The sequence below is a fragment of the Branchiostoma floridae genome, chromosome 9, assembly GCF_000003815.2.
Source record: "Branchiostoma floridae strain S238N-H82 chromosome 9, Bfl_VNyyK, whole genome shotgun sequence".
Lineage (NCBI taxonomy): Eukaryota > Metazoa > Chordata > Leptocardii > Amphioxiformes > Branchiostomatidae > Branchiostoma > Branchiostoma floridae.
Window position 1 is genome coordinate 18,943,123 of NC_049987.1, and position 15,135 is coordinate 18,958,257.

Sequence of the window (15,135 nt, forward strand, 5' to 3'; positions counted from 1 at the left end):
GCTTGTTTTCAAGTGAAGACATTGGAAGGTATTGTTCCGGCAGGCGCGCGCTAGGGCGGACGTGCACAGACCTGAGTTTAAGTGGTGCGGCCGTACGTCATCAGGTGTACGTTTAACAAACTTGACCCTCAAGTTCCATTGTTGCATACAGAGCGAAAATTGTTGACGAGTTCTGGCGTTTTTGTCGGGCTTTCTGTTTTGTCCCGTTTTCCGCACATGAAGAAAAAGGCGGACCAAGGACACGAATATCCTTGGGTGTACATATCTAAAACGGGACAAAATAGAAAGCCCGGCAAAAAATCGGACGGCCGCGCGGAGTCGAACCTCGATTTTCCTCTTCCCTGGTTGGCTACCGAAATGATTAGATTATGAGATACGCGAACTGCAGGTGCGCGCAAGGGTGAACGTCCTTACGGTCGAATTAGACTATGAGGTAAGCGAAATGCAGGTGTGCGCGCGCAAGGGTAAACGTTCGTTCTGTCTCCGCGGAACGCAACGTCGGGACATTAATTGGAAGAGCCCGCTTAAAAACCAGATTTAAGCATGGTTAACTGCATGGTTTATGCCACATCCTTTAACTAAGGCCACAGCAAGTAAATTTTATGGATGGCATCAGCGCGCGCATTAATTTTCGCCTGATTTCAGAAAAAAAAACAAGAATTTTTTTCTTCTGCAGGGATGGTCAACATGACGATAAAGTAACATCTATTATCATAATAACGGTACGTTTACGACGATTTCTCTAGCCATACTGATTTGACAAATTGTCAACGCATCATTTTCTCCCTGTTATAGGTTACCCTTGCCACTTCTTCTGTGTAACTTTTCTGCCACTCTTGTCCTGCTAAAAGCGCAATATCGTAATTGTAACACGCCGAGGAATTACACGGCGAACGGGCGCGTGGTTGGGAGGGGGTACAAAATACCGGCCGGAAGAAACACGGCACAATTAACTGTCGCTATGTACCTTTATACATCCTCCGATGTTCCTTCCTTTTCTGTTAGTAAATGCATAAAACATAAACCTGCATGAGCATACAAAATGTCATGAGAAAACGGACGTATACTGTCAATAATTTTCATTTAACTTCTGTCCGTCACAACCGCTATGACGTAACACTTCACTGCTAGCGTAGATATAAAAATGGCGGGAAAATGGCTGCGAACGTTCAATTTTGCCCATTCAGTCGTAGATCCGGGCTATTATGCAACGGTTCTTCACACTTTTACATGAGTTGTAGGTCACCAACAGAAATTCAAGATTGTTGTTGAATCATGTTCGTCTTGTGCCGTGAGCATGTGTAATTATGATCTACAAATATGGCAATGAATGTGACAGTGTGTTCGTCCCACAACGAGCTGCCTACCCCGAAAAAGATACTGAAAACTTTTGGCCTTGTTGTCTTCAAATGCATTGTTATCGATGCTTTGTAAATGATGTATTGGACACCTAGATGTCTGAAGTGTGCACACCTCAGAAATAACTATTGTTGCATGTGTAGATCTCTTTAAATTCCATTATTTTTGATCGGCCGGTATTATGCGAGGGTCTGCATGGGGGGGTCTTGGTAACGCTTAACGGTGAATTCAGGAGGCCCGGTAACGGTTAACGGTAAATTCAGGAGGCCCGCTAACGGTTAACGGTAAATTCAGGAGGCCCGCTAACGGTTATAATTAACGGTACATTCAGAATGAGTTACAAAGCATAAAAGTAACATTGACATGCATTCCTATTCATACAACGCTAGACTAGTTATATCAATGGGTGAAAATACATTGTGAGAAGCAGAAGGTGCCCAGAACCCGGAGGAATGACAGGGACAATGTCCATGACATCTGTAAATTGACGGAGGCAGAGTTCCCGGCCCGTCACAGAGACAGCGGCAGCAAATTTCTCATGGGTGGATTTAACTATTATTTCAGCACATGGAGCGCCGAAAATTTTTAAAATCAAGACCCTCTTAAATGCTATATCCTGCATTTTCGGCAAATCTTGTCGATAGACTAAGCTAGGTTGATTTTGACATTTTCATCAAATTACACATGATTATTATATTATACTTTGGCCTCCACCCCCAGATCCCCGACATATTTTTACCATTTCGAGCTCGGAAGGCGTTGCAATACTATAGTCCGGGAAAATTTGAAAATCTGGACCGCCATTTACTGCATTTTGAAGGACAGATTTTGCCGTAAGAGGAAGCTAAATTAAATGACATTTTGATAGAGAGAAAGTTTTTTTGTGCGAAAACCCACGCCCCTAACATATTTTCGCCATGTCGTCGTGAGCGCCAAAGGCGCAGGCCGTCACAATGGAGGTCGGGAGAAACCTCATTTTCTGCATTCTAGGAGAACGTTTTGTCCGAAACTAAGCTATGTAATTGTTTGACACTGAAATCTGTATAAGTGATAAAGTTTTGAGGGCAATGCTTCCGCAACATATTTTACCATGTGCAGAGCCGAAGGCGGGAAATTTTGACATCTGGACCCTTTGAAACGCCATTTCCTGCATTTTCAGGGGTTCTATCTGGCATTTTACTTCGTGTGTATAGTATAACGGGTTACGAAGAATTTCTTGGTAACGCTTAACGGTGAATTCGGGATAACAAATAACGATTAACGTTGAATTAAAACAACCAATAACGCTTCACGAAGAATATACCGATAACGGTTAACGTTGAATTAGAGCGGGTCGGTAACGATTAACGGTGAATTAAAATGGCTCGTAACGCTTAACGGAAAATGGCATGCAGACCCTCTTATGCCAATGCATGTTACCAAAATGAGCAAATATGTTGTATTGTCGCCTAATAATTGTACTTGTAGAAGTGGCACTTGCGAGGTACCCAGGACTGTAATTGTAGAAATGAAACTTATTGAATAGTTGTAAAAGTGACACCAAAATGGAAGCTATGAGTGTGGTTACCAACTTTGTTGGTGATGCCAGTCTACCACACTAGTGTCACTATTACCACACCAGTAACGTTACATGTCTTGAATACAGGAATGAATGCCTTGTTGGCTCTGAAACTTTAATTCTTAATACAGTATTCATCACAACTTTATGGTGCCTATTTTTGAAAATGTAGCCATCTTGTTTTTGTACACGTAACTGTGAGATACGTATCTCCTATGTGCAAAACAAGCCAAGTGCCAAACTTAATTTCTGGTCAACAAATGATATTTGCTACGTAGCTTTTTTCTACGCCAAAACATAAGGCCCCGTTCAAGCTTGTGCGTATAATCAAGTCCGTGGGAGTAGCGTATTGAATGATTTTGGCTTAGGTAAAGTTTGTAGCCGAAGAAAACTTTTTTTTTATTAGAAAACCAGGCTGCACAACGGCGGGTCAAAGTAAATGATGTGTTTTTTAATTTCCCACAAACTGCGAGTTCCGTGATCAATTTAAAATATGACGCTATGAAGCTCTCTTTTACACTGGACCGCCGGATTTAAATCGTCATCCTAAATGACGAATGTATTCATCCCTTACAACATGTCCCATATCTGGAAATTGCTAGAATGGAACTCCGTCCCAGGAACCCAAGGAAGGCCTCCCAGACACATTCCCGAAGGGCCCAGCCAGTGGTGGATCATGGACAGGCCAACCTCGGGTCACTGGCAGGGTTGGAGATTAGCAATTACTATGCCTTGTCAATCAGCTATTTTGGCTGAGTGCCATATTTGATGGGGGGGGGGGGGGGGGATCTGAGTAGCCTGACGTGATAGCCAGGCCAGGTAGACAGGCCAGGCAGCCTGGCCTGGTAGACAGCCCAGCCTTTTAAGCGAACCCTTAATTCTCGTCTCGCTTTTGGCAAAAATTTACCTAGAAAGTTCTAGAGGTGGTACTATAACTGGATAACAATGGTTCATATTCTGTTCTTCAGTGATAGAATTTTACAAAAACATATTAAGGTCTCCCTGGACGTTTAGAAAATAACACCAGTGCTTAGAGTTGAGATCTCCTTGAAGTGATTCAGTGGAATTTAGGCAAAACATGCATGTCATTGGGTTTGTATATACTTGTTTGTAAGTTATATCTGTTAGGAAGTCAAATTTTAGTTGTGGTAAGCATAGTATGTGCAGTGTATTGTTGTTTCCGTTTTGCTTTTTGATTAAGGCTCTGTAAAGTAATTAGTGAATTGATTATATGCGCTCCCCACAAGACGTGGATCTAAAATAAGAACAACGCCTGTATATTAACCCAATCAATCAATCAATCAATCAGATCAGCAAGGAAATCAGCCAACCAATCACAATTGCTTATTGTGCATATTACTTGGACGTATTTACATTTCCGGAAGAGCTCTCATTGGACAATTCAAATTCTACAGTTAAAGTTTCCATCATTCATTGTTCTGAAACTAACTTAGACTACATGTATCTACAACCAAGGAGGTTGCTACAACCCGTACATGCAAGAGGTTATGTCTACTTGTCTACCTAGTGAAGAAGTATCTATATTCGAGCTTGACATATCGAGCATGACATATTGAACACAACTAACAGATAATTCTATAACTTTGACTCATTTCTTTATGATCAGTGTAGTTCATGTTAAGTTTTGATAATTTGCAGCGTTATGATTTTCTTGGCGTAGTTTCAATTGATTTCATTTGTTGTTATTGTTAAGCTTTGAGTATGTATATTATGTTTCATTATTATCTAGATTATGTAACGTTATTTTGCGTTTCATTATTACCTAGCTTTTGAGGGGGAGCCATGAAAAGCTGCATAGGCTTCGGTTCCCCCTGTATGTTTTCTTTTCATTCTATTCGTCATTTGTTTTTAATTGTTGTATATTTGCTGAAATAAATAAATAAAAAAGTCAATAAATGAACATGAGATAATGTGAAAACCCGGAAGCAAATTTGGAAATATTATATGCCTTAGTATTTATCAAAATGTTGTTGTCCACTGACATCACATATTGTAACGTAGTAACTGCCAGACTTTTAAGTTTCTGTAAGTTCAGCCAATGCTCAATTTAAAAGTTACTTGTTTAGGACAGATGATATTTTACTTTTGTTTGGAATTACATGTAATGAATATTAATACATTCAATAGTTGTATTGTTGTCAGTGTATGTATATTAACGTATCCTTTATAGTTGTGTATAAACTATTACCTAGCTGAGTAGTGGCAGTTCATATCGTGATATGTAGTAATATTTTCAGTGTACAATATTATATGTCTATCAATATTCATAGAGCCAGCTTTATTTGAAACAATGTGATGTGGTATATGGTAGAAAACATTATCTTTATGGCTGAAGACAGTCAAAATCAATTTCGTTTTCATTCAACATTCTATTTTACGTTGTCTTTTGAATTTTCAGATTGAAAGAACTTTAATGTTCAATGTTCAAATTTGTTCTTTTTCCCTGCTGTTTGTTGGCTGTACAGCTATTTTATCAACCTTTTCGAGGAACAATTATCGGAAAACTTATATTAATGTTATAGAACATTTCAAGGTCAAAGACGACGTGAAAGAACAAAAATGAGGAATCTATTGTTCAGTATTTTCAAAACTTATCTCAATCCAGTAAGTGTGCATTCCCTGGTTTCCACTCGGAATTGAAGTATGTAAAAAATCTACATTTAGTCTTTTGCCTCCACAGACGGAGGTCTTGATATTTTTTTAGAATACTGATATGAAGGTCAAATACATCCCATTCCCTGTTAAACACTTTTTGGAAAAATGTACAGTAAAGTGACGGAAATTATATGGGGAAGTTTGCTATTTCATGAAGGGCTATTTCAATCATATGTATTAGGTTCTAAAGTTGTTACTTTAATCATTCTGATATGTAACTTCAAAGTGAGCTTGGAAATTCTTCTCCACGACACAATAAAAATTAGTTGTCATAGATTGTTGTTCCCTTACTTCTTGGGCTGTTTCCTGAGTTGTTCTTGGGAAGTTGAAGGTCGAGGTCCATTTGGCCCCCCTGCGGCCAACTTTGGTACTGCAGCAGAACGTCCGATTTTTGTATCTTTTGCCCTGGACTTGCCTTAATTTCTTTATGGACAGATAGCTTTTCATGAAAGGAAGAAGTGGAGTAAGTTTATCCCCTTAGCAGTTTCTTCTGGATCTGTAGGGTTGTTTTGTCAAAATCTTTCAAAGGAAATGACTGAACAAAGGAACGACAGATTTCCATGGTATTCAGTATACAGGTAACTTAGACATAGATGCACACAATGAAAGGTTAATGTAAATTAGGTCTTAAATTACACATGCAAATTGTGACTAATTTATGCAAATTAAGGCCTGACTTGCATTCTTAATGAGGAAAATCTACAATCGAAGTGTTTCCACAGTAGATGTAGGTTGGTAGGCATCCTTCCATCTTTCCAGTAGATGTTGACAAACACAGTAGATGTGACAAAATGTAATTTATGGCCAGTGGAACATATACAGATATCAATTATGCAAATAAGAGACTAATAAGATAAAAAAAATGCAAGACTGATTAACATCACTATGTATAAATTATGTACATGTACAACGCCCCCCACCAAACAGCTATTTTCTCAACCTTTTCCCGGAACAAATGTGGGGAAACTTATGTTCATGTTATAGAACATTCCAAGGTCAAAGACGATGTGAAAGAACAAAAATGAAGATTGCAACTTGCAGACTCCTCATGTTGCCACAGAAGGCCATGTGCCGGCTTGTGTAAAACTCGTTATGTACTACTTCAACCTGTGCTTATGTTGTCAAACAGCCCTTGTAAGTATTCTCATCACAGTCAAATATCATCCAGTCATTGGAGCCTTACGCCATCTAATAGTGTACTTCTTTCATCTTTCCTTTCAATATATCAAATATTGATTACTTCAGCTGAGTCTGCTAAGATGTGTAAGCTACCTACAGGTGCCTCCAACAAGTAAAGACGTCTTGTTTTATACACTGTTCTGTGGTTGAATTCGTAATGCCAGCTTTGTACAAATTGTAGTCCTGTGCTTTAGATATTTTTGCCCCGCCTTCCGTATTAGTTTTGAGGTCTCCAGAGGATGTCATTCATAAGATTTAGTGTAATTCAACATACATTATTGATACATGGATATATGGGTGCCTCTCAGTTTCACCCCCAACAGTTCACCATCAAGCAGCGCCCCCTGTATCTCATCAAACTAACTGCAGACACAAACTAGAGCAAGCTGCTAGAGGGCCCAAACATACAACACTTCTTCCTTACACCACAAGCTATGTGCCACCAAAAATCAAGACCATAGCATATCCATGTCAAAAGATACAAAAATCCAAGTTCTGTTGCAGTACCAAGGTCACACACCAGGGGATCCAAAATTGACTTTGACCTTCGTCTTCCAAACACCTACCCAAATACCAAATATCATTACAATCCATCAACAGGTTCTAAAGTTATGCTGACCACAAATATGTGGAAACACAAACAGACACACACACAGACACACCAAAAACTATACCTCCATTTTTCATGGAGGTAAATCACACGTTCTGTTCTGGAGATATGGCACTGGAAACGACCCTTCCACACACTCCCATGCTACTGAAAACTCAAAACACATGTTACAGCTGCTAGCTGTCCCCAAGGAGGTTGAGACAGAGGGAATGAGGCCAGATCACTCCATATCAGGAAAAGGGGTGTAAATAGTTTTTTTTTAAACGAACCACAAAACAACAGCAAACTTCTAATCTACTTAATAGCACAATAGGTCACACACTCTATCCCCATAGCAAAGGAAATTGCAATCCATCCAGAGGTTCTAGAGATATCGGTCCGGAATCACAAAGATCCCTACCAGAAACAGTACATGCTTTTTTCAAGCATGTAAAAAACCACTTCACACCAAACAACCTTCTTCTCAATTCATTTAATTCAGTAAACATTTCATTCTCACAAAATCTCCTGTGTATGAAAAATAAATTCATCTTCTGTAACTTGTTGGTTATGTTTTGTTTGTGAGTGCAGTGTAAATATATATGTATGGCAAGGCATTTGTATAACAAATGTACATAAATATTATATCCTTCCACCAGAAATATACCAACAGAAATATACTGACAGTGTAGCAATATTGAATGTGAGAAGTCATAATAACTATACATAAAGAGAAGAAAACATAATAGAACACATTCTTTTCATACAAGATTTGCAGCAATTGTGCATTCGACCCTGAGAATAATATTCTTGATTATTATTATCATTTTCCTACTTATTTCTCAAACTAGCTAATAATTCGTGTAAGAGTCCATTGGAACCAAGCAAAACTAAATCATCACCCCGTCACTTTTATCCATAATTGAAAAAAGAGAAAAATTATAAGTGATTTGCATATTAAAGGACAGGTCCCCAAATACCAAAGGCAAGGTGAAGTTAATACAATCGAAACCAAGATCAAATTACCCCAGAGAGAAATTGATAATATGCAGATAATATTCATATCAACCCAATCCATATTCCCAAATTATTTCCCTATCCACAAGATCCAACCATTGTGAAATTATTATTTACAAAGGCAAAAGTTATTACCTATAGCTAGATAGAACATTTGCAAGAAACACTTGCTATAGAGCAACATGAAATCATTGTTCAACCACAATTTGGATGAAGAATTTTGCAACTTTCTCAAGATAGATAACTTTGGCAACAGATTTCTTTTCTTTCACTTTGGCAAAATATTACTAATATAATAGTAAAGGAAAATGTGTGCATAGTCAAGAAGAGTTTGTCAAACCACTGCAAATCTTGCAACCTTTTGGCATCAAGCAAAACCCAGTCTGAAACAGCAGTTCAAATCGTTAACCAACGTTGTTCGGTTACTCAAATTCCTCAAAACATTACAATTTCCAGACTTGAGGATTTAACAACAAAAAACTGGGTTCTTAACAATTTTCTTCAACAATCAAGGCTTATACAAGTCATCTCCTCTATCACTTATCATGATTATCTATTTTATCTTAAGATGAATGAAGATCTTTATCTTAAGACATCACAGAAGAGTTTGCAAAGATAGGCACTCTCTACCTGAATTTCTTACAAGTGCAATACAGCATCTAACAGGGTCAATCAATAACAACTAGAGGGGGGGGGGGGGTAACTAATCATCTTATAGAACAAATGCAGCAATGGAGAACAGAGAGAAGTATTTCTATAACAAACTAAACAGTCGTCTACAAATTTCAACATGGAAGATCATTTTACAAGTTTTCATCCAGCAACAAACATGCTAGTTAAACTGTTATAGTTTGGAGCAAGCTGAAAAAAAATGATATTGATATAGAATTAGTGGGTATCCCTTTGTGGGAATTCATATACAGTCTGGATAATATATAAAACTGTGTAATTGAATGTAAACAATATGTACAAAAAATTATGCCTATACTGTGTGGTGTTGAAACTGAGGTATTTGTGGCTTTTACGGTGACATGGAACATTTGCATTTATACATATATAATATTTGAAATAATAAATATGTGAACTTGAGATTATTTCAATGGTTAAATTAGTTTAACATACAGAGGAAGAAAAGAATTGTCTGTACTGGCATTTCTTCCATAATATGTGTTTCAGTACAATGATAGACAAAATGGCTGCTTTCTATAGTTCACAAAATTACATAGACTCTTGTGAGAAGTAGAAATTATCATAATTAAACATAGCATTCTTCTGTCTGCATAGTTGACAATGGTAGTATGTTTTTATGAAGAAACAAAAGAATTCAAAACGAAAGTTTATCTCATGACTAAATGAGGATATACCAAAAGGTTTACAGGTAAGGTAAAACGATGATTGTCCATTGTTGTTGATTGTACTTAGCTATTAATATGAACAAACAAAAAGAGTTACATATAGCTGAGGTTGTTTATGTACTGTTAGGAGCCCGCTCCAGTTGCATAGTTTAGTCTCTGTTGACAGTTCAAGATTCTGTGTCTGTAAAAGTAGCTATATGTACGTAACGGTGAAATCAAAACCATCACATCCAACAGAAAAAAGTTGTTGAATTTTGATTGTCATATGCAGCAGCAGACTTGTTTTCTGTCACTGTGATGCTTGCTTACTTGGAATGCTGTATAATCTTTATATAAAGTGAAAATGTGAATGCAAATTTAAACTGTATTCTTGATTCCTGCTTTTGCATAAAATTGAACACTAGTACTGAAGTCTGTTGCTGCAATGCAGAAGTGCACAACAACGGTGCAAAATTACCCTGTATGGATCGATGTTGCAACAATCAATGCTAAGGTCACTTTTTTCTATCCTTTTTCTAAACAGCGGGCATGTCAACGTCCTGTTTCGAGAAGTTCTCTTTCGTGGGCACTTCCTCTTCGTGGCCCTCTGACAGTACGCTATTGCTGGTGCCAAACCCGCTTTCCTCACTCCCGCTGCCATCGCTGGCGTTACTCGGGCTACCTTTGCTTCTGTAGTTCTCGCCTTCATCTGACGTATCCATCGACGGGTGCTTTTTCGCTGCCTCTAACAAGGTGTACCCTTGGTCTGTGGTTTCGCCGACGTCGTGTTTCTCCACGCTACGCTCGCCGTCAGAAACATCGCTCCTTTGGTCGTCATCGTCGCATTCGCCCGAACATCCGCCGCAGTGATCGTCGCACTCTTCCGGAGGGAAGGCGGGAGAGTTGCCGTCGTCGTCTGGAGTACAGGGCTTGGTCTGGTGAAGCATGAGCTGGCACCTGTAGACGTACGCGTGGTGGCAGTGCTGGCACTGGTACGGGCGGTCGCGCCCGTGGAGGCGCTTGTGTAGCTTCAGGTGAACGTACTGTGTGAACTTGGCCGGGCACAGCTGTATGGAGACACAGGGAGAACACAATTTATCATCGACATCATTTTCGTTAGGAGAGACAAGAAAATGTGCAGTTAAACTACATGTAGGGTTAACCTGCTGGACGGAGCCACTTGGAAGTGCAGTGTTAAAGACTGCTGCCTTCCCCTGTGTCAGTAACCCCAGCACAGGGCTCTAGCCAGCGTCCGTTTTTCCGTCAATTGACGGAAATTTGCTGCGTCTGACGGAAGAATTTTAAGAGCAATCCGTCAACCTCGACGGACAAAAATCCTTGATGGAAGCTACAGGCGGCTTGGGGACGCTGTCTACGGCTGTGAAAGCCACACACTGTTTGTTTTGCTATTGTTATGATTGTGGACAATGTGTGTCGGCGCTCTTTTGCATACGATAATCTCATTAAAACCGGTTTTTTAAGGTCTCAATGGCAACATTTACTACTTTGTAGTGTCATAGGGAAAATTGATTTTCGCGGTTTTCACGACGATTGGAATTGGCTGACGGAAAAAAAAATCGAGCTGGCTAAAGCCCTGCCCCAGCAGCAGTAAAATGAAATACAGAATACAGTCTAGGTATAGATAATCACTATATGTTACTTGTTCTGTCAGTTTCCGACTAGTCCAGACAAACTGAGTCTTCAGATGTTTTCCTCTCAGACTTCTTGCTTAGGACTTAGGACCTTTTGTTTTTGCAATATCAATAATATCATCAGCTACTTCTCTACATTTCTCTACTTCCCTGTATTAGTTTAGCCCTGTATCAGGTGGCTCAGCCTTTTTGAGTACCGGTAATACCACACCAGACTAATTTCATCTCTTTACCTGAAGACTAAACATGTCACCCTTCCAATAATCATCGTTAATTAAAGTAGCTAGAAAAACTCTCCGAGCCTGTGAATGAGTTCATCAATAAGTCAAGACCGAGAACAGGTCGTCAAAGCCTTTTGTATCCAGCAGAAATGGTACGTTATTGTCTAAAACAGACCAGAAACGAGAGAACCTGGTCAATGACATGCTTACTGACCTTGCACTGATAAGGCTTCTCCCCGCTGTGCAGCCGCAGGTGAGTCTTCAGGTTACTGGTGCTGCTGAACCGTTTGTGACAGATCTGGCACTCGTGAGGCTTCTCACCTGTCGGAAAAAAGACAAGTTAAGGTGTGTTAAGAAATTAGTTGGCATGGTTTTCAACAATGTTGTGCACTTACATACCCGGTTATGTATCTGTGCTATCATTATATATTCTTCAGGTATGCCAACATTTCACTAGACAGATACTTTGATTTTGACATAAAACCACATTCTCGCATTACATTTGCATAACCCTTGTCTTACTTCTGTCAAAAACACCAATTTTTCCTAAGCAAAGTTGAACAGCTCATCAAGAAACATGTTTTGACAACATGACATCACAGAAGCAGTGGATTGCTCATTCCTTGACAAAGACTGGATTTGGGGTAAGTGTTGTAAATCACAGTTCTGACTTCACTTTAGAATTGTTTCTACCAACAAGTGAACTTTGAGATCATTTTCTTTGTCAATACTTTCTTCAGACTGATAACAGTCTTTTCATTGTCTGTGAATTCAGATCTCCTACCTGTGTGCACCAGGTGATGCTTCTGCAGGTGAGCCAGCTGGGTGAAGCCCTTCCCGCAGGTCTGACACTTGAAGGGGCGCTCGCCGCTGTGCACCCTCAGGTGCACCTTCAGGTTGGACAGCTGCCCGAACACCTTGTGGCACACGTTGCACTCGTAGCTGATCTTCCCGTTCTTCTTGATGAGCGGGTACGGGAGCGACTTGTACCCCTGGATCTGCCTCCGAGGCTTGCTCGGGCTATTGGCGTCACTCCTACCGTTCCCGGCCGGCGAACCCATGTAGTGCGACTGTGCCACGGACAGTTCCTGTCTCTCCCTGTTGTTGTTGCTGATATCGGAGGGCTCCGTCTTCACCTTGATCATACTGTGAGGCATGTCGCCGATCCTACCCATAGGCGGCGTCAACACGGGCCCCGTTCCCAGCATCCTGAGATCGGAGGGTGGCAACCTGTGGCTGTTTCTCAGCAGGGCGTTGTCGAACGGCGGGCGAAGTAAACCGAATCTGGCGTGAGCATCGTGGTAGACAAATGGAAATGGTGGAGTGTAACCATTGAGGTAGGGCAGGTTGGGAAGCAAGGCTGGAGGTTTCGGAAGACCCGGTAGGCTCGGGAATATGTGGGCTTTCGTCGCCTCTGTGGGGCTCACAACGGTGGTGCTTGGAGTCCCGTTTGCCACTGCGCCCGGTAGAAAGAACGAACTTGGCAGTGGTTTGAGGCTATAGCGCGTTTCGTCTGGATGCCCATTGGCTAGTCCGTTTCTCTCCTTATGGTCTTGCCTCTCGCTAGTGATTGGTAGAGAGATGCTAGCAGCATTTGGCACGGGAACTTGTACTTGGCTTTGGGGCGACGCAGCGTGCCCGTTTGTCGGGCTGACAGGCGAGGGATTGGTGGATCTGCCTTTGCTGAAGTCTATGGGGATATTGTCATTGTTATTGTTTGCTGTCTGGTCCGATGGGTTGGCATGAGGTAGACTGGGTTCCTTCAGGAGAGCTTGCTCTGGTAGGAAATGAAAATATTTCGGATCAGTGTGATGCGTCAATAATTCATTGTGGTCTACTTTTCTCTCTTGCACCAAAGTGGGTGACGTATTTTTACGGAAATTGTGACTTTTACAAGAGTACCAATACACTCTAAAGCTCCAAAGAAGTGCAATGTGTTATGTTGGTCTTCCATTTACAGAACCTAAATACTTAGTAAGTCAATCCATTGATGTAAAGTCATATGCTAACCACACACTAATCTTACAAAACTTACTTATTCTCTGCATCATCAGTTCCCCACTTGGAGGGTAGTTGAGCCGTTCTGCGAACTCCCGACAGTACCAGACCAGCAGCTCCGTATCAGGGAGAACAGGCTGGAACATAATCAAACATCTCCATGAGTTAACCTTATTAGGTTTAATGTAAAGAAATGTAACACAATAAGACTACTTTTAATGTGAAATTACACTATAAATGACAATGCAAAGTGTCCAATGGCCAGGGTGTTTTGTGCCCTTTGCTGACATAAATTTGACTGTCTTCAAGGCTTAGGAGAAAACTAGGTGTAAGTAGACACAATAAAACACTTCTCATAATGACTGTGCTTCTTAAAACAGAGAGAGCACACCTGCTACTAAAACAACTTCATGCCTAAACATGTAAGGCGATATCTGTGGGTAAAATACAGATTTGATGCAGACAGTTCCTGTTTCAAATATTGTATCCAAATCTCTACGACTGGTTTAACAAGTCTATCAGCTGGAGCAAGAGTCTATCTACATGGAATGAGCAAAGTAATTGCAACTGAAGATGGAAGAGTTCTCACACCTATTGGGACTTTTTAAACATATTTTTGGACATGCTAGAGGGAGGAAGAGCCTTGGTGGCTTCAAAGTCCTTCCTCTAATGTCAAGAGAAGAAGTCGAAGGTATACCCACCCTTGGCATAACACAGCAACGTTATTCATCCATCTATTGAATTAAACACGGTACTAACAGTGTCAAACTAAGGCAATTCTCATTTCGTTTGCAACCTACATTGTACACACTAGCTAGGCATCTGTTAAGACCAACCTTGATAGTGAAGAAGTAGATCTTCATGTCATGTTGGCAGGCCACCAGGTTCTGCTCTTCTCCGCTGTGCGCCGGGTTGACGTAACGCATCCAGTTGCTTTTCGTGATGTCATAGCCGTCCACGTAGAACTGGAATTCCTCTCCGTCGTACACCTTTTTAACGAAAACCAAAAAAACTTAGAACTCCTTTGCAAACACCAGCGGTTCTGAGTCAGCCATAGGTATGCTGACATCGCCATACCGGAGCGAACTGTGTTTTTACATCAAAGTTGTTTTCAGTTCTAACTAGGTCACCTGTCTGGTGTTTTAGTTGGTATGCCATTCCCGATGTTTGTTGTCCCTGGTAAGACCTCGTAAGTGGGGGGGCAGACTAACTGCTATCCCAACTGTAGGGGTGCCTTCTTTCCATCACAACGTCTTGCCCCCATTGTAAACTACTTGGGTGGAAACCTCCCCAGAGTTTGTTTAACCTAAGACTCGAGACACTTGTATTGCACCTCCATGTCAAACCTACATTTTGTTCCCCTTCTTGAAGAAAAACACGGAACAGACTACGTCACTGTTCAAGGTTTTGTGTCTTCAGCTGTAGGGACTACAAGGATATGTTCTTGCCTTGGCGAATCCTTATCCATAATGGGGGCCTCTAAAAGATACAGTAGTGCTGAACTAAGATGCCAGTCATCTACCTTACATAGGAGATTAACAGCTTAGAAATT

At 40.6% G+C, this 15,135-nt stretch overlaps 1 protein-coding gene across 9 annotated transcripts in view; it reads right to left on the reverse strand.

The window, feature by feature from the left end:
• Positions 1 to 7,839: 7,839 nt before the first annotated feature.
• LOC118423510 (PR domain zinc finger protein 1-like) overlaps positions 7,840 to 15,135 on the reverse strand; it is a 28,163-nt gene continuing 20,867 nt past the window's right edge. For all 9 annotated transcript variants that reach the window (XM_035831685.1, XM_035831686.1, XM_035831684.1 and 6 more), the window contains 5 exons: positions 14,420 to 14,572; positions 13,621 to 13,720; positions 12,370 to 13,362; positions 11,800 to 11,906; positions 7,840 to 10,779 (listed from right to left, as the gene is read on the reverse strand). In XM_035831685.1, coding sequence (XP_035687578.1) covers positions 10,249 to 10,779; positions 11,800 to 11,906; positions 12,370 to 13,362; positions 13,621 to 13,720; positions 14,420 to 14,572 — 1,884 coding nt within the window. In that variant the 3' untranslated portion in view covers positions 7,840 to 10,248. The remainder of the gene's footprint in view (positions 10,780 to 11,799; positions 11,907 to 12,369; positions 13,363 to 13,620; positions 13,721 to 14,419; positions 14,573 to 15,135) is intronic.